The sequence below is a fragment of the Mustela erminea genome, chromosome 3 (assembly GCF_009829155.1).
Source record: "Mustela erminea isolate mMusErm1 chromosome 3, mMusErm1.Pri, whole genome shotgun sequence".
NCBI classification, from domain to species: Eukaryota; Metazoa; Chordata; class Mammalia; order Carnivora; family Mustelidae; genus Mustela; species Mustela erminea.
In genome coordinates, this window is record NC_045616.1 from 91,863,050 (window position 1) to 91,888,219 (window position 25,170).

General features: G+C 41.4%; 2 protein-coding genes across 2 annotated transcripts in view; both read right to left on the reverse strand.

The window, feature by feature from the left end:
* DDX46 (DEAD-box helicase 46) overlaps positions 1 to 11,471 on the reverse strand; it is a 74,385-nt gene extending 62,914 nt beyond the window's left edge. Inside the window, exons 1-4 of the mRNA XM_032337931.1 lie at positions 11,415 to 11,471; positions 8,018 to 8,325; positions 4,467 to 4,655; positions 3,220 to 3,363 (exon numbers count right to left, since the gene is read on the reverse strand). Coding sequence (XP_032193822.1) covers positions 3,220 to 3,363; positions 4,467 to 4,655; positions 8,018 to 8,325; positions 11,415 to 11,471 — 698 coding nt within the window. The remainder of the gene's footprint in view (positions 1 to 3,219; positions 3,364 to 4,466; positions 4,656 to 8,017; positions 8,326 to 11,414) is intronic.
* Positions 11,472 to 14,024: 2,553 nt separating this feature from the next.
* On the reverse strand, positions 14,025 to 24,560 carry CAMLG (calcium modulating ligand). The gene is made up of 4 exons (XM_032336691.1): positions 24,279 to 24,560; positions 22,174 to 22,634; positions 20,307 to 20,372; positions 14,025 to 14,642 (listed from the first exon to the last, which is right to left on the reverse strand). The coding sequence occupies exons 1-4, from the start codon at positions 24,448 to 24,450 to the stop codon at positions 14,451 to 14,453; spliced, it is 891 nt and encodes a 296-aa protein (XP_032192582.1). The 5' UTR covers positions 24,451 to 24,560; the 3' UTR covers positions 14,025 to 14,450.
* Between the last annotated feature and the right edge of the window lie 610 nt (positions 24,561 to 25,170).

Genomic DNA, 25,170 nt, shown 5'->3' on the forward strand with positions numbered 1-25,170 from the left:
AGGCAGTCACTTAACCAACTGAGACACCCAAGCACCCTCTCTCCTTTTTTTTTTAGAAGATTTTATTTATTCATTTGAGAGACAGCACAAGCAGGGGGAGGAGCAGAGGGGGAAAGAAGCAGATCCCCTTGCTAAGCAGGGAGCCTGCCACGGGGCTCAAATCCCAGGACCCTAGGATCATGACTTGGGCTAAAGGTAGACACTCAATTGACTGAGCCACCCAGGTGCCCCTACACGGACTGATTTTCTTATGTTAAACCATTTCCATTCCTGGAATAAATCCACATAGTTCATAATTTTTTCTTTACATGTTTTTTGATTCAGTATAATAGTCTTTATGTTTAGATTAAATAAAGCCTATAGTTATCTTTTCTCATACTGTCCTTTTCAGGTTTTAATATCTATGTTCTTCTCAATACATAACATGAATTAAGAAATGTTTTTTCAGGGCGCCTGAGTGGCTCAGTGGGTTAAAGCCTCTGCCTTCAGCTCAGGTCATGATCTCAGGGTCCTGGGTTGGAGCCCCGCATGGGGCTCCCTGCTCAAGCAGGGAGCCTGCTCCCTCCTCTCTCTCTCTCTGCCTGCCTCTCTGCCTGCTTGTGATCTCTGTCAAATAAATAAATAAAAATCTTAAAAAAAAAAAAAAAAAGAAATGTTTTTTCATTAAATCTCTATTCATCAAAAGTATCGTAACAGAGTAAAAAGACAAGCCACAGAGTAAAAGAATATATGTGCCATTCATATAAACTACAATCAACAACCAGCAAGCGTATTTAAAAAAAAACAACAAAACCTCCTACAAGTCAATTTTTAAAAAAACAACTCAACAGAAAAATAAGCAAAAGATTTTAACATATTTCAGAAAAGAAGAAATCCAAATGACCAAAGAACATATGAAGTTCAACCTCACTGGTCATGACAAATACAAATTAAAGCCACAACAATACTAGTATGTCTAACCAATTAACAAAACTTAATAGGACTGACTACCAAATACTGGGAAGAGTATGGAGCAACACAATGATACTGCTCATCGGAATACAATCAGCATACCTCCTCTGGAAAGCATTTGGGATTACTCAATAAAAATGAAGCTACACTGGGGTGGCTGGGTTGCTCAGTTAGTTGACTGAGCCGACTCTTGACTTCAGCTCAGGTCAAGATTTCAGGTTTGTGATCACGCCATGCTGGGCTCCACACTCACCAGGGCATCGAATGCAGATTCTCTCTCTCTGCCCTCCCCCTACTCGCATGCCTTGCACTCACTCTCTCCCTCAAATAAACAAATCTTAAAAAAAAACAATAAAGCTATGTTTATTCTATAACCATATAATTTCACTCCTAGATACACACCCCGGTGAAACTCAAGCACATGTATACTAAGACACATACATAAAAATGCTCAAAATACCCTAAACGTCAAAAGAACCCAAATACTCACCTCAGTAGAACGATAAATAGTGGTATACTTATACCACCAAATAGTATTCAGGAGTGAAAATGAACTACTGTTATAAACAACATGGATGACTCTCAAACAATGATCAACAAAGATACAAAAGAATATGGAACTCATTCAAGTAAAGTTAAAAAACATAAATCTTAACTATTATTTTTCCAGATGTGAACACAAGTGTAAAACTCTAAAGAAAGACAAAGAAATTACAAGTACAAACGTCAGGAGTGGTTTTATCTAGGGCAGTAGAGAGCTGGAATTATAGAAAGGACATGGAGGGCTTCTAGAGATACTGATATGTTTTACTTCTTTCTTTTTCTTTTTTTTTTAGGTTTTTATTTATTATTTGTCAGAGAGAGAGCACAAACAGGAACAACAGCAGGCAGAGCAGGAAAAGGGAGAAGCAGGCTCCCCACTGAGCAAGAAGCCTGATGCTGAACTTGATCCCAGGACCCTGGAATCATGACCTGAGCCAAATGCAGACATTTAACTAACTGAGCCACCCAGGCGTCCTAACATGTTCTATTTCTTATCCTTGGTGGTGGTTACATGGATATTGCTTTATAATTATTTAATAAACTGCATGTTTACATTTCATTCACTTTTCCAAATTTATATTTTACTTTTAACTCAAAATAATCCCAACTGGGCATTACTACACAACCTTGGTAAAATAAAAGTAAAATTTATAAAATGAAATTAATGACATAAGGAAAACACTCATGAATAATATGAGTAATATACTATAAATACAAATTCATATATCAAACTATGTCACCACTTCAGAAACAGCCAAAGAACAAAATCATTTGAAAGAGAGAATATGAAGAGTAAACATGTTATGTCTAATAGATACACCTTGAAATTGAAGGGTACTAGCATCCTAAGGAAACATGTACATTTAACACAAGCAAAGTTCATACCAATCCCGAAGAGCAATTCAGCAATTCACATCATGAGTTAAGAAGTTATCTGCCAACCAGTGTCAGAAATGCTAAGAACATCATTTCAAAGGAAAAACAGAGTTCCCAAAAAGATGTTATATACAATATATTCCTGACCATTAACATAGGTATCAAATAAGAGAACAGTGTATTATGAATGTTAAAACTAACCGAATCTACTATTTCCAACTGAATTACATGCCTCATAAACTATTAAAATTAAAAAAAAAATTTTAAGATAAAAATAAATAAAATAGGGATGCCTAGGTGGCTCAGTCCGTTAGGCTGCTGCCTTCAACTCAGGTCATGATCCCAGGGTCCTGGGATCAAGTCCCACATCGGGCTCCTTGCTCGGCAGTGAGCCTGCCTCTCTCTCCACCTCTGCCTGCCACTCTACCTGCTCGTGCACTCTCTCGCACGCTCTCTCTCTCTCTCTCTCTGACAAATAAATCAACAAAATATTTAAATAATTTAATTTAATTCAACCAGTAGTTGATGGTAGAGCTAGTTAGTAATTATTTATAAAGATTTCTTTGAGGGACGCCTGGGTGGCTCAGTTGGTTGGACGACTGCCTTCGGCTCAGGTCATGGTCCCGGAGTCTCGGGATCGAGTCCCACATCGGGCTCCCAGCTCCATGGGGAGTCTGCTTCGCTCTCTGACCTTCTCCTCGCTCATGCTCTCTCTCACTGTCTCTCTCTCAAATAAATAAATAAAATCTTTAAAAAAAAAAGAAAAAAAAAAAGATTTCTTTGAAAAAAGGAAGGAAAAGGAAAGAGTCAGTTCCCAAACTGCATGATACAGTCCAATGATAACATTACCTATTCTCAGCTTTCTTGCTTTTATTGCCAGGACTGGAGGATCTGGATCGCCGGCCTCGGCTTCTACTCCTTGAACGTCTCCTGTCTCGACTTCGAGATCTTCTTCGGTCTCGACTTCTGTCTCTCTCTCTACTTCTGGAACGCCTGAAAGGAAGACACTTTTCATTCATTCTATGACCAAGTAGTATTACTTTCAGATAACGGTTCTGTACTGTGCTGAAAGAAGCTTCTTAACTATTACTATTATTAAAGGCTGAGATTTCAAACAATCATCAAATCAGATAAAAAAGGAACAAGTAAAGTCAATTCTTAGAAGTGGTTAAAAATAAGTGAGGATACTAATTCCAAAATGATATTTGTTGGAAAAAAATCAGCAAATCTGTGATAATAAATGTCCTTCTAAAATCTACAGTCTACAGTAGAAAAATCTGAATTTCAAAGCTTAAGTATAAGGATGGGTACAATGGGGCTATGGAAGAACACAGATAATGAAGACTAGGAGATAATTTACATTCTAGAGCTGACGGTGACATGACATAGGGCAGATCAACTCTCTGCATCACAGTTTCCTCATCTATATAATATGGAGGCTCCACTTAGATAATCTCAAAATCCTTCTTGCTCTAAAACCTTGTGATTCTACTTTCACTCCTAAAAGCCAAAGACCAAATCTTAAAAAAATCAATTTCACTTAATACATACTTGAATGGGGGCGCCTGGGTGGCTCAGTAGGTTAAGCCTCTGCCTACGGCTCGGGTCATGATCTCGGGATACTGAGATCGAGCCCCACTGATCGAGCTCAGTGGGGAGCCTGCTCCCCCCATCTCTCTCTGCCTGCCTCTCTGCCTACTTGTGATCTGTCAAATAAATAAATAAAATCTTTAAAAAAAAATTTTTTAAAAAAAAGCTTTAAAAAAATACCTTTTTTTTTTTTTTAAAGTGTCAAACACCAAGCAGGGCTTACAGATGGCTCTGCCCTTTTCCTTCTCCTGCTGGCTTTAGTGGCTGGTCTGAACATAGTTGTCAGCTCTCTTGGGACAGAATTAGAACAGAACAGTCTTAATGACATATTACCTTTGAGACTCTTTGCTCCAGGCAAAGCACCTCTGGACCTGATCAAATGAGCTGGGGTCAAAGCAGAGTGCCCACCAAAGACCATTAAATTTCAGTCCAAGTCATACTCTTGAACAAGCCCAATTTAGCTGAGAAGGCCCAATTTATCATGAGTCTTTAGGAGACTGTCTTACCTCAGGCGCTTCCGGTCTCTTGACCGAGATCTTCTTTTATCTCTGCTACGAGACCTCTCTCTCCTTCTATCTCTATCTCTGCTTCTAGACCGTCTATCATCTCCACGTTTACTTCTTTTGTCTGAGGGTGAGCGACTTCTAGAACGACTTCCAGAGCGCCCCCTTGATGCTGATCGCTTCCGATAGTGGCTAGAAGGTGAAGTTCAAGATTAAGTTTAGCAAACACAGGTAACTTCTATTATATTTTAATTAATCACATTTTCCTAAAAGATCTCAGCAAATTAAACACTGAAAGGCCTTTTTGTTCATCAACTCTTAAAATTAGGGGGAAGTAATGACTCCTGCAGCCACAGTCCACATAGACAGGGAAAAAACTATCTTGAAACGGAAGCAAGGACAGTAAAAAGAACGGACCAAACTTGCCCTCAAACAACTTGCATTCTGGCAAAGGAAGAAATGACTGACAAGTAAAGAAATAAATACACAATACATCACGTGGTACTACGGAGAGAGAAACTGATCAGAGTAAATGAAAAAGAAAGGGTGGCAGGTAGAGGAGGTTTGCTATTTTAAACTAGGTGATGAGAAAAACTTACTAATAAACAAACACTTCAGAGGTCTGAAGAAAATCAAAGGAACCATGTAGATACAAGGGGGAGAAACTTTACAGGCAACAGGCACCACAAGTGCAAAGTCGCTGAGGAAGAAGTTTGACTGGTGTGTCTAAGGAACAGCTAGGAAGGCAGATGCGGCTAGGTCTAAATGACCAAGTACCATGAGATGAGATCAGCAATACAGTAGGGCAGGAAAACATGGAGAGCTCTGTAGAGCGTTACAGGCCATTCTAAGGACTTTTTCTTTCACTCTGAGTAAGTTGAGAAGTTACTAGAAGATTCTAAGGAGAGCAGTAGTGTTACCCCACTAATATTTTTATTTATTTTTTACTTAATTTTTCTCTAATATTCTTAAAGCATTAGTCTGGCTGCTGAGGGGAGAACAAACTGAAGAAAGGCAAATGCAGAAGCAGGGAAAAGAGGTAGAATGCAATAGCAATCATCCAAGTAAGAGAATGGTGGATGGGATGAGAATATCAAGTTTAGAGTTCCTAGGAAGTGTCAAAATCTAGGTATTTTGAAACTAGAAGGGACTGATTTAAGGATTAACTTGATGCCAAGTGTGACAGCAAGGCAGAAGCCATGGGTGTCTCTGAGATACACGGCTGGACCTAGTAGAAAGATGAAGTTGCCATTTACTAAGATGGGAAGCCTGAGGGAGAATCATATGTGTGTGGGGAGGGGGGATCGGGATATTAGGCATTCACATGGAGATGTATGTAGGTAGTTGAAATATCAGTCTAGAATTCATGAAGGGCTCCACAGCCATCAGTGTACAAAGGCTACTTAAAGCAACAAACATGGATAAGATGGCTAGGGAATGAGTGCCCCTCATTATCCAAGCACCTGAAACTCAATGTGTAGAAACCCAAACTCATTACCTTTGCCTCCCCAAACCATTTATTACCACAACTTCCAGTCAGTAGTCTCAAAATATGTTATCTTTAATACTTCTCTTTTTCTACACAACCAGTAAAACACCAAGTATTACCAATTCCATCTCTGTAATTCTCTTCATATTATATCAGCACCTCAGAGTTCCCACTGTCACTACTCCACATCAGAGCTATCTAATTAGGGCATTTTAGAAGACTCCTGGTCTTCTTGTTTCTATTCTCTGTTCCCTGAAATCTGTTTCACTTGTTGCTTCAGTGGTAATCTTTGTAAAGCAGAGTTCTGACCATATTATATAAACACACCCCAACATTTCTTAGGTAAAATCTTCAAAGGCTCTCAAATTCTTAGCTTCAAGATTTTATTTATCTATTTTATTTATTTATTTATTTATTAGAGAGAGAGAGAAAGAAAGTACCAACAGGGGGAACAGCAGAGGGAGATGGAGAAGCAGGCTCCCCATTGAACAGTGAACCTGATGCAGGGCTCAGTCCCAGGACACTAGGATCATGACCTGAGCCGAAGACAGATGCTTAACAGCTTGAGCCACTAAAGGGCCCCTCAAATTCTTTAAATCTATAATCCACCGACATTCTGGACACAACTCCCTTTTAGAACCTACCTCCTACCACTTATCATCAACCCTTCATGACACCTAGACATGTAGGCAAACTGGGCTCTTTATTTATTTCTCGAACACCTTGCTCCATCCCATTTCTGAGCCTTCCATAAGTTCCTGAACCAACCTAGAGCACAAGCCATGCAGGCAGGGGAAAAGGCTAAAGAGCTGGAAGAAGCTTCCTTGTGAGGGGTCCTGAAGGATGTGCTAAATAGTCTGACTTTATCTTTGGAAGCAGTAAGAACCAACAGGGATGAAAGAGAGGAATGACATAATCTTTATTTCAGAAGTGTCACTGTGGCTGCAGTGTGAGGAACCTAGTAGGAGTGCAAAGATCACAGGAAGATAATCAATTTGACGCAAGTGTAGCAGTCTGAACAATAAATGATTAGGGCCTGGATTAAGTAAGAGAGCAGAAATGGAGACGGGGTGTAGAATCTTACTGGGTTTAGACAGTACGAGAGAAAAATTAAATAAACTCTCTCTTCCAGGTTTCTGCTTTGGGTAGCCAGATGAATAGCAATTTAAAAGACCTGCACAAGAATTCTCTGTAAATATACAACCATTCTTTATCTTTATCCATGTGATGGTACTGAGTTTATGGATTTGCTAAATTTCATCTAGTTCTACCCTTAAGCTTTGTCCATTTCCCTAAACATTAACTGTATCTCAATAAGCTACTATTACTTATTATTTATAACCCAGATAAAAAGATCTTTCATTCACTGCTAAATACAAAGCAAATATTCATCTTTAAGATAATAACCTCAAGGTCCCAAACCCCGTTTAACAATCTAAAGTTTTGAAGAGGTATCAGAATTCTAATAAGACCTACCAATCCAGGTGTTAAAAGGACAGAAAATACATAACAAAGAAATATGATATCTACCGGAGAAATAAATCTCCATGCAACAAGTATTTATTGCAGCCCACTAAAAGCCTAGTCACGTTCAATGTTGTATATGATGTAAAAATATTTAGCCTCCAGCTCCTTTCAACTGATTTGGAAAAATAGAAGACACGCATAAGGTACTAAAATAGACAGCAACAAGCGCCAGGGAAAGGGGGCAAACGCGAACTGGTAAGAAATTCAACTGGGATCACTACTGACGGAGGGATCACGGAGGGCTTCGTGGAAATGGCGGGATGTGGTACCCAATCACTGACCTCCTGGAGCGGTGGTCCCGCTCCAGGGGCTGCAACGGGCGATGGCAGTGTAGGGAACCCTGCGAGCGTCACCGGCCCAAGTACAGTCACTCCCTCGGCCAAGGTCTCCCTGCCCCCCGGGTGGCCGCGGGGAGCGCTGGCCGCACGTGGGGCCGCACCGATTCAGGCCTGGTCCCGCTGCCACCTCAACTCCCGCCTCTTTCCCCCAGTCCCAGGAAGCCGCCCGCCCGCTCGCCCGCTAGGCGCGCCGCCCTCACCGTGACTTCCCGGCCCATGCTGCCGGCCGCGGGAAAAGCACCGCCCTTCGGGACAACGCGCAGAAGAACAGCACAAAGGAGGAGGTCACGTCGCCCTCAGCTAGCCAGGCGAAGAGCAGCACTACGGGGGAGCAGCAGCAGCTACAGCGGCGACGGCCATCGAAGAGCGGCCAACGAAAACAGGACGTGCTGGCGCCCGCGGCAAAGAGAAGGAGAAAGCGGGCGGAAGCTGTTCTCTCCACAGCGCTCTCTCTCGGCTGGAGGCCGCACAGCGCCTGCCGCGGCGAAAGACGCGGGCGGGGTTTTCCCTGCGGTGCATGAAAGTCTGCGTTTTAGTGCAATGGAGAAAGGTGCCTTGGCTTTGCGGGCCCTAAGAAGTTCTTTTCTTCCGCGCCTGGGGAGGGCTCGGCTGGTTAAGCGTCTGCCTTCAGCTCAGGTCATGATGCCAGGGTCCTAAAATCAAGCCCTGCAGGGAGCTTGCTTCTCCCTCTCCCCAACCTCCTGCATATGTGTTCCCTCTCTTGCTGTGTCTCTGTCAAATAAATAAAATACTTTTTAAAAATTATTTAAAAAGGGTGCCTGGGTGGCTCAGTGGGTTAAGCCGCTGCCTTCGGCTCAGGTCATGATCTCAGGGTCCTAGGATCGAGTCCCGCATCGGGTTTTCTGCTCAGCTGGGAGCCTGCTTCCCTCTCTCTCTCTCTCTGCCTGCCTCTCTGTCTACTTGTGATCTCTCTCTGTGAAATAAATAAATAAAATCTTTAAAAAAAATTTTTTTTAAATTATTTAAAAGAAGAAGAAGGTCTTTCCTGCAAGGGACATTGAGGCACCATATGCATTCCCACCCCTTAACCTGAGCTGAGTGATGCTACCAACATCATTCACTCTCATTCATTTATATGTATGTTATATGTGTGGGGCATGTCTTACATTCCAGGAGCTTACAAGTTAGTGGGGTATATAGACATAAGTAAAAACACAAGCAAATGTAATACAAATGAGATTACAGCATAGGAGAGGAGTTCAGAAAGGTTCCCTGAGCATGTGACCTTTGAGGTGAGATGTGAAGACTGAGTAGGAGTTAAGAGGGTAGAGAAAAGGAAAAGCTAAAAATATATTCCTAAGATTATAGTGTTTCTCAACATGGCTTGAGCTTGGACACTGTAAAAAAAAAAAAACCACCCATGATAGGAGGGTGCCTGGGTGGCTCAGTCGGTTAAGTGTCTGCCTTTGGCTCAGATCATGATCCGAGGATCCTAGGATTGAATCCAACCCAGGTCTGGCTCTCCCCTCAGTTGGGAGTCAATTTCTCCCTCTGACCCTCCTTCCTCTCTCTTTCTCTCTCTCTTCCTCTCTCAAATAAAGGTTTTATGTGTTAAAAAAAAAAAAAAAAAAAAGATTTTATGTGTTTATCTGTGGGAGAGTGAGAAAGGAGAGGGAGGAGGGTCAGAGGAGCAGCAGACACCCAGTTGAGCAGGGAACCCCATGTGGGACTGGATGCCAGGACTCCAGGATCATGACCCCAGTGAAGGCAGTCACTTAACCAACTAGCCACCCAGGGCCCAATAAATAAAGTCTTAAAAAAAAATTAAAAATACATGATGGGGTGCCTGGGTGGCTCAGATGGTTAAGCATCTGCCTCAGGCTCAGGTCAAGATCCCAGGGTCCTGGAATCCAGTCCCACATCAGGCTCCCTGCTCAGCTGGGAGCCTGCTTCTCCCTCTCCCACTCCCCCTGCTTGTGCCTTCTCTGCCAAATAAATAAAATCTCTCTCTCTCTCACTATACATACATACACACACACACGTACATGATGGGATATTTGGCTGGCTCAGTCTATAGAACATGCAGTTCTTGATCTCAGGGTTGTGAGTTCAAGTCCCAGGTCAGGTGTAGAGATTACCTAAAAATGAAATCTTAAAAAATATACATAAATGGATCCATGCGTTCTATACCGATATTCTGATTTACTTGGTCTGGAGTGCTTCCTGTGCACTGGGAATTTTTAAGCTTCTTGGGCAATTTTGAAATTATACTTAAGGTGAGAATGACTCATCTAGGAGAACACACTGAATTGTTAAGTACTGTTTTGACACAAAGCTATAATGTAGACAGAAGCTCTCATAGTTAACATTCGTCTGTACTATTTTACATTCTTCTGCCTAAGAAAGAAAAGTTCCAGATTGTGATTGTGGAGGTTGATGCGTGTATGTACACATTCATCAAAACTCAATGAACTGTAAACTTTAGATTGACACATTTTACTGCATATAAATTTGACCTCAAAACACTTGATTAAAAAAAGAAGAAACCAGAGAGCCTGGGTGGCTCAGTGGGTTAAAGCCTCTGCCTTTGGCTCGGGTCATGATCCCAGAGTCCTGGGATCGAGCCCCACATCGGGCTCTCTGCTCCGGGAAGAGCCTGTTTCCTCCTCTCTCTCTCTGCCTGCCTCTCTGCCTACTTGTGATCTCTCTCTGTCAAATAAATAAATAAAATCTTTAAAAAAAAAAAAAAAAGAAGAAGAAGAGGAAACCTAGTTATGACTCCATGACAAACTTCTGCTCTTCCTCTGTGCCTTCCTGTCCATTGGTGACAACAGTACAGTCCATCCCCAGGGTAAAAGAGGCCTGGGCTGACACCTGACAGAATGGACAGGAAGTATCAGAGTCATTCTACATCGCTTCATTGTGGACTAAAGGTAACAAGTATTGGTTTCAATCTAAGAGAAATAGGAAACCACTAGTGACTTAAACATGGAGACACTGACAAGTGGTCAGATTCTGGATATATTCCACACGTAGCTCTCCAAACACTAAGTTAGATGTGAATGTCATCTTTATGCCTCCCATCAGGCTTTAAACAGAGCTGCTGTGGGGGTGTGGTGATCTTGTGGAGAAAGGCATGGAAGCAGGAAATTTGATAGGGGATGTAGAGAAAATCAGTAGATCTGATGTAGTGATGTGATGTTTGAGCTGCCTACTAGATATCCAGGAGATAATGGCCATATAGGAGACACAGGAATCTGGGGTTCAAGGGAGAAATAGAACTTGTCTGAGGGGGCTTGGGTCATGATCCCAGGATGCTGGGATTGAGTCAGATTCCCTCTTTGTGGGGAGCCTACTTCTCCCTCTTTTCCTCATTCATGCTCTCTCTCACTCTCTCAAATAAAAAAATAAAATCTTAAAAAAAAAAGAGAGGGGTCAAAAACATTTTATGGAATGTTTAAGAATGCAGTATTTGAAGTCATGAAATTGGATGAGGCCAAGCAAAACTTAATGTTACAGCAGGAACAGATTTTTTAAATCCCGTACTTGAATTTCTTGATTTCAACTGAGAAAATGGAGACTCTGGAAACAAACACAAACTTAATCCTAGGTCACTAATCTTTTCGGAATCTAAACCGGAACCAGAACCCGTGCATCTGATACCCAGGCCAGAGCTGTTTTCAAGATGTTCATTTCTAACTCCCACTTAAAAAAAAAAAAGAAAAAGATTTGCAAGAGAGAGAGCAGAGGGAGGAGCAGAAGGAGGAGGGAGACTCTCAAGCAGACTCCCCCACTGAGCATGGAACCCGACCTGGAGCTGGATCTCATAACCTTGAGATCATGACCAGAGTAGAAAACAAAGAGTCAGACACTTAACCAACTGAGCCACCCAGGTGCCCCCTAGAACTAACTTCCCTTTAAGAGAACACATTCATGTGACAATCCTGAAAGGCTTTTTATCTTCACAGCAAGTTTATGTAAAGTTCGGAGCAATTCTATGTCCCAGAAAAAGCTGTTTTTAACTATTAGGGCAGATAAAAGAAGTAATTATAGTCCAGTATGTCTCCGACACATCACTTTTAACAAAATGCCCTGACTTCCAAAGCAGATTTTGATTCTAATTAACCCAGTTCTCTCTCATAACCCTCTTGCTATTTTTAGTACCAATGGTGATACATTCACATCCATTTATACAACTAATCAGCCTAAAAAGCTACTAGTCCAAAGATATCACTTTTTCAGTCTAGTTTTTAACCCATGAATATTTCAAGTCCTTGAAATTCCTAAGTAAAAGTTTATTCCCCAAACTGAGAAACTCCCATTTCTGTGCATTATTATCAAACATACTTTAATTATTAGAAAGATGCCAGTTGGCTAAATAAAAAAAAAAAGGCGGCACCAAGAGACACAGATATATTATAGCTACCTCTTCTGACAAGATTTGATGATCTAGAACTATTAAGGCTTCCCATGTGTCAACTGGCTAACTGAGGCCTTTTTGTTCTTTTTAAAGAAACAAAAGGAGGGGCACCTGGGTGACTCAGTGGGTTAAGCCTCTGCCTTCAGCTCAGGTCATGATCTCAGGGTTCTGGGATTGAGTCCAGCATTCTGCTCCCTGCACAGCGGGGAGCCTGCCTCCTCCCCCGTCCCCCCCCCCCCCCGTCCCGCCCCGCCTGCCTCTCTGTCTGCTTGTGATCTCTTTCAGTTTAATAAATAAAGAAAAATATTAGAAAAAAAAAAGAACAAAAAAAGAGAAAGAAATGAAAGGAAAAAAGAGAAGAAACAAAAGAAATAAATATGTGCAATGGAAGACCACTAGTGTCCTCCCAGGAATTCAGAGGGGAAATGACATTCAAGGGTGCTTTCTAATCCTCTAGATACTAGATTCATTAGGGAGTCAGGAAGAATGTGTATTTATCATCTTACCTAAGTCAGAGGAATACACTTAATTATACTTATTCTCTATTATTGTGGTTCAAAGTAAAATAACAAAAATAAAGACTTTGGGGGCGCCTGGGTGGCTCAGTGGCTTAAGTGTCTGCCTTCAGCTCAAGTCATCATCCCAGGGTCCTGGGATGGAGGCCCTTATCGGGCTCCCTGCTCAGCATGAAGTCTGCATCTCATTCTCCCTCCGCTGCTCCCCCTGCTTGTGCTCTGCCAAATACATAAAATCTATAAATAAATAAATAAATAAATAAAGACTTTGGGAGTAACTAAAAGAAGGTATATATATTTATAATTTCACAAGGATTAATCAAATTTATACAAAAATCTTTAAGGAAATTTAAAATTAAGCAATATGATGTTTAATGTTTTATAACCTTCCAAATATGATAGTGTTACCAAGTTGTTTAAAAGGGGATTTATGATACTGGGTTGCATACCCCAGTGAATTTTCAAATCCCAATTCTTTATGTACTAATCATGCTGTTCTCGTTTGCTTAAATACCTTACTTCTAGGGGCACCTGGCTGGCTCAGGAGGAACATGCAACTCTTAATCATGAGTTCCAGCCCCACTGGGGGTGGGGGGGGCGGTTCAAGATTACTTAAAAAAAAAAAACCTTTAAAAAGTAAAACGGGGCACCTGGGTAGCTTAGCCATTGAGTCTGCCTTCGGCTCAGGTCAGGATCCCAGGGTCCTGGGATCAGGCCCTGCGTTGGGCTCCCTGCTCAGCAGGAAGCCTGTTTCTCCCTCTCCTACTCCCCGTTTGTGTTTCCTGTCTAGTTGTGTCTCTGTCACATAAGTAAATAAAATCTTAAAAAAAATTTTTTTAAGTAAATAATAAAAATAAATTAAAAACCTTACTACTAGAAATTGAAAACTCAAAAGTGAAAATTCCCAATTACGAGTTTGGTAATAAAAAAATTTTTATAGGGGCACCTGGGTGGCTCAGTCAGTTAAGTGTCTGCCTTCAGCTCAGGTTATGATCTCAGGGTCCTGGGATTGAGCCCTGTATCAGGCTCAGCAGGGAGCTCAGCGTGCTTCTCCTGTGCTTGCTGCTCCCCTTGCTTATGCTTTCTCTCTGTCAAATAAATAAATAAAATATTTTTAAAAATTTTTTCTAAATAAAAAATAATTTTTCATAAATAAAAATGAAAATGAATACCTTTATAAATACCTTCTAATTTCACATGTATGAATATTAAAAATTGTTTCATTACTCCATATTTGCACTGGAGTATAAATTAAGATACTTGACAAAATAGCCTTTATAAGTTAGCATGTGCAGACTTAACATTAGACAGTTCAGTTTCTCTCATTTTATTTTTAAGATGGCTCCATTTCTCAGGACAGAGTAACACAAATACAAGTTGCAGCCCTTGGGGCTGGATGAGACCGTATTCATGTGCTCTCCTAAAAGCAGCAGCTCAGCTCCCAAAAGAGAAATTACAAATCTTAGAAGTTAGAGAAAGGTGGAGACTAGGGATTCTAATTATACAAGAAAAGTCAATTAATGACAATGGAAGTCTATTCTTCACAACAGTATTAAGACAAACTCAACGCTTTTAAATCAGGGAACCTGCCATTCCATTCCTAATCAAATGATTTTACAACCCCTATCAAGTACAAGAATTACATAAAGGTGTAAAGCCTTCTGCCTCCTTAGAGACACTGCAGTATTGAAGAGAAGGTGCTTTTTGGTAAGCTTCTCCTGCTGAGTGCTGCAAGCTTCATGGTACTTCAGAGCCCCAGTAATTAAGGAGTTCATGACAAAAGATAAAAGTGAAAAAGTAGACACAGAGATCTGTGAAAACTTCGCCCATTTTGCTATAGGTATCCATCGATCGATTTATCACTTCAGCAGGAATTCCAGATAATAGAAGGGCAGCTGTTAGTACAGTTGTCTTTATCTTCTTTTCACCCTGTATACAGAAAGACTTTGATAAATCTTACAGCTTTCAGAAGACTACTTAAGCTATACACAAACATTATCAGTGCTATTATTTTTGCCTGAATCAAACCTGTTAATGAAGTTTCAAAACATCAGTCAGTAATATATTAGCATCTACTAAGTTTATAATATGTAAAGCAGCAAACTGGTTAAAGGTGTAAAGTGTAAAGTGTAAAGTGGCTGAAGGCAGACACTCAACTGACTGAGCCACCCAGGCACCCAGAACATGTATTCCCTGATGAAATTTTCTTGGCTAATTTTTAAAGACATTTAAGGCTGAATTTTCATTTACTTAGTCAATTTGGTATCACCAAATCTAGTCACATGATTAAAAACCTTTAACCAAGTTCTCAAAGTGGAAAAAAAAAAAAAAAGGTCTTATCTTGGAAGGAAGGCAAGACAAGTAACAATTTAAGATATATACAACAGCCAAGACAAAAACAGAATAAACACTAATACACGAGACATAAATCACTGTTAAATGAAGTACATGAATAATGTATGGCACAGTGGCTCAAAGAAGATAGAAACTTACTCCAGGGTTAGGTGTATAAAGAAAGCCCAGGGAAGGATTTCAAAGGGAAGTAAAATCAAAAACAGACCTTCAGGAGTGACCAAGATTTAGACGGACAAAAATGAGAGGAGAAATCTTATTGGAGGTACATCTTAGACAACAAAAGTAAGAGAAGAGTAATAGCCATACTTTATTATTTGTGACAGAATCATAGGAACATTCTATAGAGCTCTAACGGTCATGCAAAGGAATTCACACTTGTTACACATGTAGTAGGAGATCAATGAACATCTATTTCCTTTTCTTAAGATTTTATTTATTATTTGACAGAGAGAAAGAGACAGTGGGAGAAGGAACACAAGCAGGGGGAGTATGAGAGGAAGAAGCAGGGAGTCTGATGTGGGGCTCAGCTGGGATCATGACCTGAGCCGAAGGCAGACACTCAACTGACTGAGCCACCCAGGCACCCAGAACATGTATTCCCTGATGAAATTTTCTTGGCTAATTTTTAAAGACATTTAAGGCTGAATTTTCATTTACTTAGTCGATTTGGTATCACCAAATCTAGTCACATGATTAAAAACCTTTTTAAAGATTTTTTTTTTTTTGAGAGAGCACGAACAAGGAGAAGAGGCAGAGGGAGAAGCAGACTATCTGCACAGCAGGGAGCCCAACACAGGACTTAAACACAGGACCCAGGGATCATGGCCTGAGCCAAAAGCAGCTGAGCCAACCAGGCACCCCCCAAAATTTCTAAATATAAAAAGGTATTGTTACCCAAGAGAAATCATAGGCCACTTTAGACATAATAACCAATAACTGGAAACAGCCCTAGACAGATGTCCCTGGACAGGAGAGCAGATAAACAAATGGATACAGTCACACAATGGAATATTTGTCAGAAAAAACAAAGGTGGGGGGGGGTGAGGCCCAATATACTCAACAACATGGATGAATCTCAAAATTATGGAGAATAAAGGAAGCCTTGTACAAAAAAGTATGTATAGGAATGATCTCATGTATAAAGGGGGCACCTGGCTGGCTCAGTCAGTAGAACATGCAATTCTTGATCCTGGGATTGTAAATTCAAGCCCCACAATGGAGACTACTTAATATCTTTTTTGTTTATTTAAAGATTTTATTTATTTATTTGAGAGAGAGAGATCACAAGTAGGCAGAGAGGCAGGCAGAGAGAGAGGGAGAAGCAGGCTCCCCACTGAGCAGAGAGCCTGATGCAGGGCTCTATTCCAGGACCCTGGAATCATGACCTGAGCTGAAGGCAGAGGCTTAACCCACCTAGGGGCCACCTAGGTGCCCTGAGATTACTTAATATCTTAAAGAAAGAAAAAAAAAGGGACGCCTGGGTGGCTCAGTTGGTTAAGCGGCTGCCTTTGGCTCAGGTCAAGATCCCAAGGTCCTGGAATCGAGTCCCACATCGGGCTCCTTGCTTGGCAGGGAGCCTGCTTCTCCCTCTGCCTCTGCCTGCCACTCTGTCTGCCTGTGCTCACGCTCTCTCTCTCTAACAAATAAATAAATAAAATCTTTAAAAAAAGAAAGAAAGAAAGAAAGAAAAATAAAAAGAGGTACTGAAACGGGCAAAACTAATCTACAGTGGGAAAAAGGAAATCAGATCCTCAGTCAGTAGAGGCTGAAGCTGACTGGAACATCCCCACAGTCACATTCTAAACCTTGAAAACATTTGGGTTTCACAGGGTGAAAAACTCATTAAATGGTATACTAAAGACTTGAACATTTCACTGTAAAAAAATTTTACTTTAAAAAAAAGAACCGGGCGCCTGGATAGCTCAGTGGGTTAAGCTGCTGTCTTTGGCCCAGGTCATGATCTCAGGGTCCTGGGATCGAGTCCCGCATCGGGCTCTCTGCTCAGCAGGGGGCCTGCTTCCCTTCCTCTCTCTCTGCCTGCCTTTCTGCCTACTTGTGATGTCTCTCTGTCAAATAAATAAATAAAATCTTTAAAAAAAAAAAAAAAAGAACCATAAACCACCACTGAATTGTAGTTAATGACATGTAGGCCATAATGTGCAGGGGTAAAGTATACCGATGTCTACAACTACAACATACTCTTAAATACATGAAAATATAACAAAATGTTAATTATAGAATTTAGGTCATCAGTGTAAACGGTAGTTCACTGTCAATTCTTTAAACATTTCTGTGAGTTTAAAAACTGTCCTAAGGCGGGACTCCTGGGTGGCTCAGTGGGTTAAACCTCTGCCTTCGGCTCAGGTCACGATCCTAGGGTCCTGGGATGGAGCCCCACATCGGGCTCCTTGCTCAGCCGGGAGCCTGTTCCCCCCGCCCCCTCTGCCTGCCTCTCTGCCTACTTGTGATCTCTCTCTCTCTGTCAAATAAATAAATAAAATATTTAAAAAATAATAAAAATAAAAACTGTCATAAGGGGCATCTGGCTGGCTCCTTTGGTGGAGCATGAAACTCTTGATCTCAGGGTTCTGAGTTCAAGTCCCATGTTGGACGTGGAGATTACTTAAAAAAAAAGTCCCGGAGCACCTGAGTGGCTCAGTCAGTTGAGCACCTGACTCTTGATTTCAGCTCAGGTTGTGATCTCATGGTCCTGGGATGGAGTACTCAGTGGGAATGAACTCTGTGCTCAGTGGGAAGTCTGATTTGGATTCTCTCTCTCCCTCTACGCTCCCCTCCCTACCCCCTGCACACAAGCTCTCTTTCAAACAAACAAAAATCTTAAAAAATAAAAAATAAGGGGCGCCTGGGTGGCTCAGTAGCTTAAGCATCTGTCTTCGGCTCAGACTATGATTCCAGAGTCCTAGGATGGAGTGCTCAGCGGGGAGCCTGCTTCTCCCTCTCCCTGCCTCTCTGCCTACTTGTGTTCTCTTTCTCTCTCTGTCAAATAAATAAAAGTAAAATAAATCTTTAAAAAAAAGCTACAACAAAATGTTTGGTTGAGAAAAAAGTATATAGTAATTTCCCTTCCTTTTCTCTCCCCCTAGTAACCCATACACACTCCTAGCACAAATAACTACTGTTAATAGTTTCATGCAATATTCGTCGAGTATATAGGTGTCTGGCTGGCTCAGTCAACGGAGTGTGTGACTCTTGATCTTGGGGTTGTAGAGTTTTTTTTTTCCCTTTTCTTTTTTTTTTTTAAAGTAGGCTCCGTGCCCAGTGTAGAGCCCAACATGGGGGTCAAACACACAACCATGAGATAAAAACCTGAGCTGAGGGGCACCTGGGTGGTTCAGTCAGTTAAATGGCTGCCTTCAGCTCAGGTAATGATCTCAGGGTACTGAGACTGAGTCCTCTATAAGGCTCCTTGCTCAGTGGGGACGCTGCTTCTCCCTCTTCCTCACCCACAACTCCACATATGCTCTCTCTCTCAAATAAATAATAAAATCTTAAAAAATTCTTCCAAAGTGTCTTCACACATACACAAGAAAATCAAGTATCCATTTTTCTCTCCCCCTTTTTTTTTTTTTAAGATTTTATCCATTTATTTGAGAGAGACAGAGAGAGAGAGAAAGCACGAGCAGGAGAGGGAGATAGAGAATCTAAGCAGACTCCATGCTGAGTGTGGTGCCTGAGTGTGGGCTTGATCCCAGGACGCTGATGTCATGACCTGAGCTGAAACCAAGTCAGATGCTTAACCAACTGTGTCACCCTGGCTCCCCTATTTTCCTCCTTTTTATGAAAAAAGTAGCATACTTTAGATCGTATTCTGCATTTTGCTTTCTTCTCTTAATATTTCTGGGCAACCTCACCATTATCCATATATCAGAGCTTCATCATTCTCAACGGATATGCCATAATTTAATGAGTCATTTATTAGTAGACATCTTCGCTGTTTCTAAACTTTGCTATTGCAAAACTATAATCAATCTTTCAATAAATATACACCTATATCATTCAAAAAAGTTAAATAAATTTACAAATAAAATTACATCCCTTTCTGTATTATATATATAATCTAACTCTTCATGAATGTAAATGTTTCAAATCCATTGAAAACACACATGAGGTCTTTCGGTGCATTATAAATGATTAAGCAAAAGACGAAGTAGCAGTTTTTCAGTAAAAATCTCACACAAGAGATACCTGGGTTAAGTGTCTGCCTTCAGTTCAGGTCATTATCCCAGGTTCCTGGGATTGTGCCCCATATTGGGGTTCCTGCTCAGTGGAGACCCTGCTTCTCCTTCTCTCTCTGCCCCTCCCCTCCTTGCTCATGCTCTCTGTCTGGCTTTCACTCTATCTCAAATAAATAAGTAAAGTCTTAAAAAAAAACAAAAACAAAACAAAAACCTCACACAAAACTCAATTACATCAGTGAGGTTACTTTCTACACCAGCCAAGTCCCGTAAAATTGTGTATACATTTGTAGTTAAGCAGACTAGGTAAACACGGACACTCTCCATGATTCGGTTTTTCAATTTTGGCCAAATATTTCTTGGAAATACCAGGGCCTTGACATTAAAGACACAGTGCATTATTAGGCATCCAGTAAAGAGCATAGTAAGATAAATGAACCCATTTTAAAATTAATTTCCTTTAGGGGTGCCTGGGTGGCTCAGTGGGTTAAAGCCTCTGCTTTCGGCTCAGGTCCTGATCCCAGGGTCCTGGGATCGAGCCCCACATCGGGCTCTCTGCTCAGTAGGGAACTGCTTCCTCCCCTCTCTCTCTCTGCCTGCCTCTCTGCCTACTTGTGATCTCTGTCTGTCAAATAAATAAATAAAATCTTTTAAATAAAATAAAATTAAATTAATTTCCTTTATTACAGATAAAATGTATTACTAAATTCACTAAATAATTAAACTGAATATTTTCTCAGAAAAGTATTATTCAAACTCTGTGGTTAAGTTTTCTCCCCAATCCATGATGGACCAACATTTTTGTAAAACATGAAAAATGTTACAGCAATGTCAAATTGCCAAAAAGTTTCTATCACTCACTTTCTGAACTTTTACAAAAAATAAATAAATAGTTTTAAGATCAGCGTTGGTTGGCCAATGACACTTCTAGTAGCACTGATTCAGACCATGAGTATGACTAATTTTTTTTAAGTTCTTAAAATCATCTAGTCATCAATCAGTCTAAATACATCACCATAATTTAGAAAAAGTTTTAATTTACCTTGGGAAAATATTTGTATAGTCCCATGTACGCAAGTTGTAAAGTAAGAAACGGAGCAAATATAGACTGTGAAGACAGAAAATAAAATTATGTATTTTCAACATCATCATTCAAATCAAATCAAGAGCAGCTATAAAATTCTAAGCAAAAAAACTGTAAAAAAAAATACACATATATTTAATTGTAGCGGCTGAAAGCAGTCTTGTTTCTGCACAAGAGTAAAAAAAATAAAGGGACTGGATCTCCTCATCATAAAATATGTCTCTCAAGTCAAGTCACATTCTTTCAATGTACCCAAAATGTCTACTCTCACAAAAACTTATTCTTTTAAGGATTTAAAATATTCAGTGGTGACAGATGTATAAAACATTATGCAGTAACATCTCTCTCATCTAGAAGTAATCAAACAACAATTTCAAAGCACACATAAAAGGCCCAGTACTCACTAGATGCCATCCATTCCCAGACACTCGGACAAGAAATTATCTCATTAAATATACCACTGGCACCTAAATGACAAGCTATTCTTACTGTAGGTAAAATGGTGTGGTTATCTTGCTTCTTGCACAATAAAACTGAAAAGACCAAAATGATAATTAATTTACATTTATTCTTAAAATTAAAAATATTATGAAGGGAGTGAAAGAGCAAACATTACCAGATGGATGTATAATGAAAGCTGTGAGAAATAACAGCTGTAAATCTGATCTGATAGCAAAAAAACAGAAAAACAAAAAAACCCAAAAAACTGCAAACAAACAGGGGCGCCTGAGTGGCTCAGTGGGTTAAGCCGCTGCCTTCGGTTCAGGTCATGATTTCAGGGTCCTGGGATCGAGCCCCGCATCGGGCTCTCTGCTCAGCGGGGAGCCTGCTTCCTCCTCTCTCTGTGCCTGCCTCTCTGCCTGCTTGTCATCTCTCTCTGTCAAACAAATAAATAAAATCTTTAAAAAAAAAAAAACAAAAAAAACCTGCAAACAAACAAACAAAAAACCTCCTCACACATAAATAAGACATTAACTTTAAAAATCTTAAAAGCACAGAGCCCTTAAGGGGAAAAAAAAAAAGGAGCTACATATCTCATTAAATGCTGAAAGCCATAATAACAATGTAATGTCAAATTAAGTCTGTACAACGGATTCTCTTTAAGAAAAAATGTGCATAAAATAGATTTTAAAAAACTTTCTTGATGAATAATATAAACTTTAATTATCTCGAAAATTTGCTTTGAGCTCACTAGTTGGTAGTTATTCCTAAAATACCTAGTGAATGGAAATACTTCTAAGAGCAAGACACTGAACTATGAACTATGCTTTTCTTCATTTCTCCTGGCAGGTGAAAGCACCAAGAATATGGGACTGCCATTATGATACTACAACATTATGAAATGCTCAAGTGCTTGCTGAATCACAGAAAAATTACATCTGTTTAGGACCACAGAACTGCATTTTGAGGTTCAAATTATTTGAAAAGTGGTAATTTATATATAGTACATGTAGATACTTTACCCTTTGATTTCGGAAAGAAACTGCCTAAGTTAAAGCCTAGCTGTCACTTAGAACTATGTGACCTTGGGCAAATGATTTAACCTCTGAGTCTTCATTCCATAAAACGTAGAATCAGAAGGATGAGGTTCAATGACTCAATACATGTAAAGCATTCAGAATGCTACCTAGAGTATAGAAAAAGTTAAGCAATTATTATTGGGCTCTGTATTTTACCAGAACATTTCATCTATATCTAAGGTGAACAACAGTTTATATCTCCAAAGAGCCATATGAATCTGGTTAATAGTAATACTGGAAATCAATTCCATGGAGTAAAACCATTCATTCCATAGCCAATTTGCAGTTTCCACTCTGCTGCTTACCAAGTATTTGCAAACAAAAGCTCTGACTCCAAGGGCAAGAAGAGCACATCCCACCAATCTAAATATTCGAAAAGAGTCAAATTCTTCTGTTGTATTTCCATCTTCTTGATTGGGTTTTTCACTAATCAGCTGTTTTCGTAGCTTCATTGCTTCTTCAAATCTCGAGAGGTATTGTTCAAGGCCATGGCGAGAACCCCTCTGGATAGTGTCTGCTGTCAGGTCCCCTCTGTTCCGCTGCCGGAGCTCAAGGTTTACATCATTACTACACTCAGGTGGTTTAATGAAAGAGTCCAATTTGTCTCCCAGCTGAGTCCCCTTTACCTCGGCCACACCACTTTGCTGGTCAGTCGTTCCTGTACTGACCGAATCGCCCAGCACTACTCGCTTTGAAACTGAAGGAATGGTGAGGGAGTTCAATTTGTCACTGTCCTGCTGCTTTGATTTTGTTTGACCTTCGTCTTCTGAGAAAAGAAATTTAGAAGTCTTATGTAGTATATACTGGCAAACACCTCTCATATTAAAAAATATGCGGCTACTGCTAGAACTCTGCAGTCTAGCAGATATTATCTAAATACTGATTCTGCATAAAACATAAACTGTTTCCTTCCTCTCCACCCTTAGAATATATACCACCCCAAAAGAGGATACAACCCAAACTTTGGGAGTAGGAAGATAAAGCTAGGAGACAAAGTGGGAAAGATGATCATGGATAGAGCAAGCTATAAAGACCAGGTTTTCACGGATAATATCTCCCAGAAGAATGACTACATTGCCTGCTCTAATTTATTTGATTAAAAATATAAAATCATTAAACTTTTTAAAAATCTGTATTTTAATACTACTTTCTGAATCCAGAGTCCTGCCAGCATAGGGTGTGGCATATCCTACAGTAAAGCTACTGTTTACATAATCCTTCTACTGTAGTGAGGGAGCCATTCGTAGGTAACTAAGCAGTTTGAAGATGCTGCTCTGCTTTAAAAGCAAAACAAAACCTTTAGTGACAGAATTTTCAAAGCAAAAGAACAAAATACAGAATATAGCTTGAGAAGGACAATAAATGTCTTCGGAAATAATATCCTGTTGATAATCATTAAAAGGAAAAATGTGTCTTCTAACTATTGCTCTAGAAGAATTTGAAAGAGTGCTTATTACCTTTCCTGGTAACTTGTGAACTATCCAAAAGTTCACTGCTGTCTAGCTAAAGCCCACAGAAATCACAAAGCTTTAAGTAGCTTGCAAACACTGAATAAAAGTCAATCACAAAAGGCAACCAATGGAAACTTAGAGAACACTAGCTCATACTCAGTGCTCAATAAATATTCACATGAATACTCATTGAATTGTACATGCACTGGGCGAGAAATGAGGAACTCTCTTTAGGGTTAAATGCGGCTCCCGACATCAATCGTATCAATCTCAGCACACTAGGAGAGAAGACCTCAGGGGGGCACGACCCACTTGCTGGGGGTACAAAGAACGGTCACCCAGTTTTATCTTCCTGTTGTAGAAAGCCTGTAGATGACAGTGTTGAGGACACTGAACACAGACACCAGACTATGACCGTAAGAGTCCCATTTCCACGTACGAAGGACTAGGGAGCTGTTCAGTAAACACAAGAGCGGGAGGGCCGACAGAGTAACCGCGAAACGCAAAAGAAGGCAGACAGACGCTAGGAAAGGCACTGGAAGGGAAAGCATTTGGAACGGAAATAAAGGAAAGTCATTTCCCTGAGGCGCACAATAGAGCCATCTGACGGGATAAAAGGTGCGCCCTGCAAGAGAGGGGAGGGCGTGGGGAACGAAAAAGGGACTCTCTCGCATAACTGGGCACAGGGCACCATGGCATAGGAGCCAAGGCTTCGCAGCCTGCGGCGGAGATGGGGGACAATCTTAGAGCGAAGCCCACGGAAAACTGAAAGGGACTAGAAAGGTCCGGGGGTTAATTAAGTGAGAACTTGGGACATCACCTAAGAAACGGAGACAAGAGGGGAGGTCAGAGAGCAGAGCTTTTTCAAAAGGCCAGAGGGGCGTTACAGGGAAAGCAAGAACGATCCCGAAGACTCAGAGCGGTGGGTGGGAGAGTGAGGGAAGACGGGAGGCTCTCACCCGTGCCACTCCCGGGCCTGTGAAAGCCCATGATCCGGTTGATGCGCTGTTCCGAGTTCATAAGCAGCTTCCTCCGCCGCAGCTCGGCCCGACGCTGGGAAGCCGACAGGCCTGAGTTCGCCAGAGCCCCTGGCCGGTCGCCGCTGTCAGGCGCGACGGTCACCGGCTCCATCTCCCCCACCAAAACCAGGCAATGCTAACGGTGGTGAAAAGGTGGCAACCGCGCCGCAGATGACTTAAGGCCAGGCCGCAGGGCGCGAGCCCACCCCCTGCCGTAGGCCCGCCCCCTGCCGTAGGCCCGCCCCTGCAGCGCCGAGCCTGAGAGGCGGGCTAAGCACGCGTGCTGCCGGACGGGACAAAGCGCGGGGCTTGCGCCGCCATCTTGAATGAGGGCAGAGTGCACCTCCCCAGTCCCGTCTGCCTGGGTTGGCCCTCGCTGCTCCATTACCTCCGCCCCCCGCCCCCGCCACTGGGTTTCTCTGAAGTTCACTCGGACGTGAAGAAAACCCGCCTCCATGATGACGAGAGAGAAAGGAAGGTGGGCGAGGCATAAACTCACCAGAGGTTGGTGCCCAAAAGCAAAATGGAGGCTGTTGCGGCAGACGCTTGTTTCTAGTGACCTGCGACCTCGCTTGTAAACTACGGAACTACGTAACCTGAGAGCGACGATTTAGAAAGAGTTGCGTTTAGGGTGTTTTTTGCGCTCATTTTCCCTTTCTCCTCAGTTGCTTTTCTCCCAAATACGCACCTGGCGCGTTTCGGACCTTCTCTCCCTCCCCTCCTACCCCCTAGTTTAGAGGAAGAGAGAGAGGGGCCGTGGGAGAAGCGGGTTCTCTGCTGAGTGGGTAGCCTGGATGTAGGACTTGATCCCAGGACCTAGGGTCATGAGCTC